General features: G+C 36.7%; 1 protein-coding gene across 4 annotated transcripts; it reads left to right on the forward strand.

The window, feature by feature from the left end:
• The first annotated feature begins 1,233 nt into the window (after nucleotides 1-1,233).
• On the forward strand, nucleotides 1,234-7,867 carry LOC127934581 (SKI family transcriptional corepressor 1 homolog-B-like). Of its 4 annotated transcripts, none has more exons than XR_008147800.1 (8): nucleotides 1,234-1,524; nucleotides 2,163-3,909; nucleotides 4,575-4,662; nucleotides 4,766-4,873; nucleotides 4,954-5,028; nucleotides 5,309-5,383; nucleotides 6,425-6,495; nucleotides 7,235-7,867. XR_008147800.1 is itself a non-coding variant. In XM_052532060.1 (8 exons), the coding sequence occupies exons 2-8, from the start codon at nucleotides 2,173-2,175 to the stop codon at nucleotides 7,330-7,332; spliced, it is 2,256 nt and encodes a 751-aa protein (XP_052388020.1). In that variant the 5' UTR covers nucleotides 1,234-1,524; nucleotides 2,163-2,172; the 3' UTR covers nucleotides 7,333-7,867. The 4 variants fall into 4 exon arrangements, 2 of the variants coding, with proteins under 2 accessions (XP_052388020.1, XP_052388022.1); XR_008147801.1 differs by having other exon boundaries at nucleotides 7,238-7,315; XM_052532060.1 differs by having other exon boundaries at nucleotides 6,421-6,495.
• The last annotated feature ends 17 nt before the right edge of the window (nucleotides 7,868-7,884 follow it).

The following is a 7,884-nucleotide window of genomic DNA, read 5'->3' on the forward strand; positions in this document are numbered from 1 at the left end:
CATCCCATATTCCTATTCCTGCCTATTCCTGTTAAGATTTTGCGTTGTATCTTAAATAGCCTGTTTATTGCAGACACGGCTTTTAAGCTGAATTTAAAGCGTAACGTTGTAAATTACGCTTAGTCTTCATAAGAATGATTGCTCCTAAAAGTTAAACTAACCCGTGGGAACTAAAACATATGCGGGCATCAGCACACCCCTAACCCACACCGATCCAAATAGCCCCCGGAGACAACCTTTGCACAGTCTAAATCCCCCGGCGCCATGCAGTTTCAATAACACTGTAGTTTATTTTTAAACAGACACTGAATATAGATGGAAAAGGCTCGAGGCCATTCCCTTTTTCCGTTTTATTCTCTCTTTTAATTTATGCAGTTTCTTATGATTTCCATAAAATGTTCTTATTCGAAACAAAATAAATGGTAAGTTTTATAAATAATGTTTTAATTAGAACTTTCTCTTCCCTTTGGTAGCTAACGTGCCTGGTCCACGAATGAATTTATATCGTTTAGGTTTTGACTGTGGTCCAGTCAGATAATTGATATTCGTGCACTAGCTCCTAGTGACGGTGGTCATTGACTGGTTTGTAAATACTTAACATCATAATCGGTTCCCTAAACGACTTGGCCTAGATAATTTTTTACCTTTCGTTTTGTAAACATTAGCGTTGTTTCATTAGACTTAAACAGACGACTCCTCCTATCTTCGATTTCTTTAATTTTCATTTTGCAGCATTTTCTATTTATTTCCCTATTTTTATTTGTACGTTTTTGCTATTTGTATTTATTAAGAAAAGCCTGCCACAAATCATATTCACCGTTATACAAGAAAAAAACAACATTTTATTGTACTTAAATCCTTCAACAATAACCGTTTTCCTTAGAATGCATCAGCCTGATTCCCATGCAAGATAAAACTCGGAAAGTGGTATTTCCCATTAAACAAATCTTTTCGTATAGTCTAGGGTACAGCATTTAGTTTACTACTAGGTTGGCTAATCTAAAGTCTTACTAAATGCCACGAATGCCCCCGTACACACTGGCAGACAAGCAATCACTTTCATGTGTTAAAAGATCACGTGGTGAACTTTAACGTCTCCAGGCCTCGATGACAGCACTGACGTTCGTCCCCATTGGTCCCGAAGGCAAATAGTTAATGTAAATATGCTGGCGCTAAGTGGGAGTGCCTCGCCATTAGTTTAGCTGTCACTTGAGCGCTGTCGAATGTCTACAGTGGTTGTGTCGCTGAGGTCCGCACTAGCATGTGGTCACCATCCGCGCGCGCCTCAACACTAGTCGCGGGAGAGCAGAGTAGCCTACGATGCAAGTCTACGCGCTCTGATAGGCCTAAGAGAAAAACGGCTAAATAAGCTCTCGTGGACATTTTATATCAGATCGGCGGGATTCCGAGGCGTCTGATTATCAGAACGCTCTAATAGAGGACAGACAGAGCGCTGTTATCCAAAGGACTCGAATACGCGTTTTCCTCCACAGATAAAAGGCACTTTGCATTCTATCGAAAAAGGTGAGATTTGTTTATGTTTGCAGTATACTTTAAAAAGATATTCAGATGCGATAATAACAAAACACTGTTTGAATCTTTATCCACAATTTGTCCAAAAGCGGCTACTGCTTTGTTTTGAACACAATAAATAAGCTTCATGCGTATTAAAACACGGGCTATAGATATGCACAATCTATTGAAATAAGCTAAAGCCAATATAAAAAAATCAGTTGTAGCCTAGCCTACTTGATGCGCATTTGAAGATTTATTTAAATTGAAAATAGAAAAAAAAATCAGCTGTAGCTTACTCTTAATTAGCTATATCAGATATCAGATATGTAAAGCTCATATTTAGTAATTAAATAGGCTTAAAGCTTATTAAACCTTTTGTTAAGCTCTTTGGCAAGGCTCAATTAATAATTTCCTTCCGCTTTTTCCTTTGTAACACCTACGCTTGTTTGCTATTTGTAAACCGTCTTTTGTTCAACAAATAGAGTGAACTTGTATTGTAAACAAACTGTAAGTATATCAACATGGGCTTTTATCTTTTTATAAATCTGTGAAATAAGATAATACTTAGGGGATTTTTTCCAATTTGTAAGTCAGTATAGGCTACACAATAATGTCCTTAAAAATATTCCTTGTATCCATCTTCGCAGATTTCCAGGAATGGAATCTATCCCAAATCAGCTGCCGGCTGGAAGGGACTCCAGCTGTTCGCCGAACTCTAAACAAGACTTGAAGTCTTACTCTGGCCCAACACTCAAGCCGAACCAAGTCAGCGAGACCTCTTTATACGGAATACCGATCGTTTCATTAGTCATAGACGGCCAAGAGAGACTTTGCCTAGCTCAAATATCCAACACTCTTCTGAAGAACTACAGCTATAACGAAATCCACAACCGACGCGTGGCCCTGGGCATCACTTGCGTGCAGTGCACTCCGGTCCAGTTGGAGATTCTCAGGCGCGCGGGAGCAATGCCTATTTCCTCGAGACGCTGCGGGATGATTTCAAAGCGAGAGGCCGAGAGGCTCTGCAAGTCGTTCCTGGGTGCCCACAGCCCTCCGAAATTACCAGAAAATTTCGCCTTTGACGTTTCGCACGAATGCGCGTGGGGCAGCCGGGGCAATTTCATCCCGGCCAGATACAACAGCTCGAGAGCGAAGTGCATTAAATGTTCGTTCTGCAACATGTATTTCTCTCCAAACAAGTTCATCTTTCACTCTCATCGCGCGCCGGAGTCCAAATACACGCAACCCGACGCAGCAAACTTCAATTCATGGAGAAGACACTTAAAACTGACTGATAAAAACTCACCGGACGATGTGTCCCATGCCTGGGAAGACGTCAAAGCCATGTTTAACGGTGGCAGCCGCAAGAGGACGCTGCCAATCGGTGGGTCTGATAGTTCGTCCTCGCTTAATGCGCAAGCACCGAGGGCTCAGACCCAGGGGGAACCGTCTGAGCTGCCCCACAAAACTGTCCGATGTGAGGATGACAGGGGGAACGTGACGATGCCGAGCAGAATACGCAGTTACCCCGTTATCCCGGTGCCCAGTAAGAGTTTTGGGATGTTACAGAAAATTCCACCACCGCTATTTCCACATCCATACGGTTTCCCGGCGTTTGGTTTGTGTCAGAAGAAGGATGACGGTGTGGTGATGGGAGAGCCAAACAAAACAAACCTGTCAGGTGTTTTCTGGCCGAGCGCTAAAGAGAGTGCCTATCCTGCCTTTCCTATGTTTTGGCCTACAACAGGCAGCTTGGCCATGCCAACATACCACCATGCCCAACCTAAGCCTCCATCTGACGTTTTGTGCACCAGACATAGTGAGCTAGACGTGTCAGAGCAAAGTGACCGAAGCACGAGCACCCCTAAAGACAGCCTACTTGATAATGAACGCTGTTCCAGCACTCAGTCTACACGAAACGAGGAGGATAAATCTGGGGATGAGAGCAGGTCGATAGAAGGGATGCCAACCACCCCGAGAAAAATAAGCTACATATCTGCATTCAGGCCGGTTGTTAAAGATGTTGAGAGCATCGCAAAACTATACGGAAACAGGGGTCCGTATTCTGGTCCTCGATCTGGCTATATGTCACCAGATTTCTTGAGTGAAAGCTCTAGTTATAGATCTATGTCTCCGGACGTGGACAGCGGGGACGATCCGGATGTGGATGTTGAGTCACATAAAGTGCACGAGGACGAGGAGTGTTTGCAGCTGTCTGTGGATGACCGGCGGAGTCCTCGCGGGTTGACCGTAGCACAGAGTGACGAGGTTAAAGGTCAAGACCAAGATAATAGCCAAATGCATATCCTGAGTGATCTACACACGGCGAATTCAAGTGAAACGCGGTCGTCTGATTTGGAGAGCCACGGCAATAAACACACGACGCGATTTGAAGTGAGTAACAGGACCGTGCGTAATTCCTGTGATTTTATATTAAAAGCTAAGATTTTTTTTTTCTCATTATTAAAAAAAACAGGGTTATGTAGCTTACATGACCGCTTGCTTTTTATGAAATTATTAATTACTATAAACTTTATATTTATTATTCCCTATTATAAAATAATAATAATAATAATAATAATAATAATAATAATAATAATAATAATAATAATTTAGGCTTAAAATAAATATATAAAGTTGCCCGTTATAGTAAAACGGCAGAAAATTTAAATTAAGGAAATGTCCTTTTTTCATTTAAAAATAATAAATGTAATGTTTTTCTTTTCTTCTTCAACTATAAGTAGATCTTTTCGATTTATTAAGTGTTAATTTTTTTTTTAATGAAATTTATATAGGCTTATTTCGGCTAATTATTGTTAATGTTTTAAAATGAGTATGTGCATCTAGGTTCTTGGGATACTGATAATTGTCGCTTCTTTTAAAACTTTTGTTTTCATAGCCTAATTGTTGTGTTATGAGTGGCTTGTCATAATCTTAGTTCTTTTAAAATTTAGTTGGATCAAAATAGCGGAGGTTTCACTCCAATTCTGATAAATCGCATTCTAATAGAAAATGCAAAAATCTGATAATTGCAAAAAATTGTCTTCTCAATTTCCCAGGTCTATGCGCGTGAAAGGGACGAGCACGTGCATCAGATGAGCACATCTTATTTCGGTCCAACGACCACCAGCCAACGCGAACTGAGTGGTAGGCCTTTTTTGATTCATGTGGATTTTTCTTTGTTCATTTTTTTTTAAACAAAGTCCTTATTATCATACTGTGTTTGTTAAATAAATATATATGCTTATAGTAAAAGACGTGCCCGAAGAAGAACCTTCGTCCACGGTGGAAGAGACTGAACCCAGAAATCATCAGGATCAAACAAACATCGAGGAGCGCCTAAAGGAACCAAATGATGGTGCGTACGGTTAACTGGACTTCCTAATATTCAGCAGCAGTCTGTTGATTTTCTTTATACTGTATTTGTTGTGTGTGCAGATGAGGAATCATTGCGCAAGGACACTGGCAGCAGGATCTCCTTAGTAGAGAAAAACATAGAAAAGATGGCCAAAGGTAATCAAACAAAACAATATGTGCTGCATTTAGAAGAGCTGCAAAAAAGTTGCAGTTGATATATATATATATATATATATATATATATATATATATATATATATATATATATATATATATATATATATATATATATATATATATATATATATTATGGTTTCCATGGGGGGTTTTAGCAATAGCAATTTAGTTTATCTTGCTAATTAATCCGTTGATCATTTTGTAATTCAAAGTCATTTTAAAACATCTGCATGAGCTACTTCTTTTATTTATTTAACAGAGGAACTGCAGAAACAGCTTGTGGAACAAGTTGAGCTTAGAAAAAAGTTGGAGCGTGAATTCCAAAATCTAAAAGGTAGGTTCTGTTAAAAGTCTTTTTAATGTAGTCTTTATGCTTTCCTAAAAGTTTACAAAAAGATTAGATCATTAATTCATGATGATTTATCATAATATTTGTTACCAACCCACCTACTTACAATTGCTTGAATTTAAGTCTTCCTAAATTTATTTAATATTTTTATTTATAAGTACTGAAACTTGCTGAAAAAATAATAATAACTGTTATTAATAACAGTTAATAACAAATGCATAATGAATTGCCTCTTCCTGTAAAATGCTGTTTAATTGATGTTAATTTAAAATTAAATAATAATAGCTAAAAACTTATATCGTCATATGTAAACAAGAAACAGTCTGGCAAGACATGCAACAAAGAGTCCAACCATCAACAAAGATGAAAATAGATTTAGAGAAGTTTTGCATAACATGAGCACATGAACCACATAAAAAGTCTGCCAACATTAATTTCAGTGAAAAGATTTTGTGGTCATTTACTTAAATGTTACACTCTACACACTGTGGACAGATAGATAGACAGTTTTTCATCTTTTATTTGTTATTTTTTTTGAGAATGACAAAAAATATTGAAATACTTCAAAAAAAAAAACGAAATACTGAAGCTCATAATAAAGTTTAGCTCGTGACAATGATTTAAACAGGGACAAATGAATATTGGAGAGGTTGATGAAAAGTGATTCTAAGAACGACAACATTCAAAGGTCTTGATTCTACACAATTTTAAAATGTATTGTAAACAGTATATCTCTGTTCATTTTTGAAGAAGTTTATTCTGACTTAATGTCATATATAAATAATTTTAAAAGTAAGTGCTTTAAACTTAAAAGCAGAGTTAATAAATCAGTCAAAATAATTAATTAGGGTCTGAAATTTTTTGTAAAGCACTATATATATATATATATATATATATATATATATATATATATATATATATATATATATATATATATATATATATATATATATATATATATATATATAGTAATAAACATAAATGTGCCTTGATATTTAATTTACTTCACGTTTTCTTCTTAGACAGTTTTCAAGACCAAATGAAAAGGGAGCTCTCATACAGAGAGGAAATGGTGCAGCAACTCCAGATTGTTCGAGGTATGCGTTCAACTTCACATATAGCTTTTGGCTATATTTAATAAAAAAAAAACAACAACAACAACAACAATACACTAAACTCTCTGTCATAACCAATCATGCTCTTAGGACCTTTTGTGGACCTTTCCAGAGTTTGTTCAGTCCTTACAAATATTTTATAAGATACTAAGCATCAGGTTTATGGATTTTCATTGCTGCAATAAGGAACTTGCAGGGATCTGATGGTATTTATTTCTGAAACATGTACAATTGGATGCCACAAAATCCAATGCACAAAACTGAATCCGTTTAGATGAGGGGGAAAAAACTAGTTTCCACACCTGAGATATCGTTTGTCTCTCCTGCGCAGACACTTTGTGCAGCGAGTTGGACCATGAGAGAGAGACACGTTATGCTATTCAGCAGAAGTTAAAAGGTAATTGATTGCAGCAAAGGCAAGCAAAAATTAGCATTCAAGATAACTACTGTAAAGGAATTGGGAAGAAAAAAAAAGCTCTAGGAAGTATTCTAGGAAGGCACAGTGTGACTGTATTCAGAAGTGAATAAATAAGTGAACAAATTAACCAACTGTTAATTTGTAGACAGTTTATATATTTTAAAACCAGATTTTAGCCACACTGCAGTGTATTATAACAGTTATTGTCCTAGAATACATTTTTCTCACACTGTTTTTCTCTATACCCCAAAACATAATCATATGCCGCTTTTGTTTTAAATGATTCATTCACTTTTTTCCCAGAAGCTCACGACGCACTACACCATTTCTCGTGTAAGATGCTGACTCCACGTCACTGTGCTGGGACCTGCACCTTTAAACCTCCTCTTCTACCACCTTGATGGACACCTATTGAAGACATAAGTGTTCTTTAGAAACACTGCTGTGTCAAATAAAACTTTACTTTTTTCCTCTGCAAAACACTGTCAACCTTTAGACCTGGAATAAGGATGTGTGTACTGTAGTATTTTAGCTCTTACACTGTAATGAAGTCATTTTCATTTGCAAAAGAGTGTTTTCAGAGTCACTGTATGTACTGTATAATTTATATAAAGTTCTAGAAAATTGCATTATAAAAATGTTTTGACATCCCACTTAAAAATATAATCATCAGCTGTTAAAATCACTGGTATTAAGTGGCTATGTGCAATGAATATATTTGTCATGTATCCTGTGATACGTTTTTTTTTTTGTTAGTGATAGGTTACAACATTTTGTTAATTTGGCTGCAAAAATAGTTCATGTTTTTGTATATTTTATTTATTCCATGTCCATGTTGGTTGTTTATTTTCATCTGCATATTTGTATATTGATGTAAAGCACTTTAAATCGGAAACCCTAATTACTGAAATGTGGATTAAATTAACTTGTTTGAGAGTCTGTCTTCATTTTAA

This window comes from Carassius gibelio, chromosome A18 (assembly GCF_023724105.1).
Source record: "Carassius gibelio isolate Cgi1373 ecotype wild population from Czech Republic chromosome A18, carGib1.2-hapl.c, whole genome shotgun sequence".
Classification (NCBI taxonomy): Eukaryota; Metazoa; Chordata; class Actinopteri; order Cypriniformes; family Cyprinidae; genus Carassius; species Carassius gibelio.

What these genes read in the sequence shown, in the direction of transcription:
- LOC127934581 (XM_052532060.1), top strand. Translation starts at nt 2,173, where the DNA reads ATGGAATCTATCCCAAATCAGCTGCCGGCTGGAAGGGACTCCAGCTGT. An exon ending in AACACACGACGCGATTTGAA is followed by an intron (nt 3,910 to 4,574) that starts GTGAGTAACAGG and finishes TCAATTTCCCAG; the next exon opens with GTCTATGCGCGTGAAAGGGA. An exon ending in CCTAAAGGAACCAAATGATG is followed by an intron (nt 4,874 to 4,953) that starts GTGCGTACGGTT and finishes TTGTGTGTGCAG; the next exon opens with ATGAGGAATCATTGCGCAAG.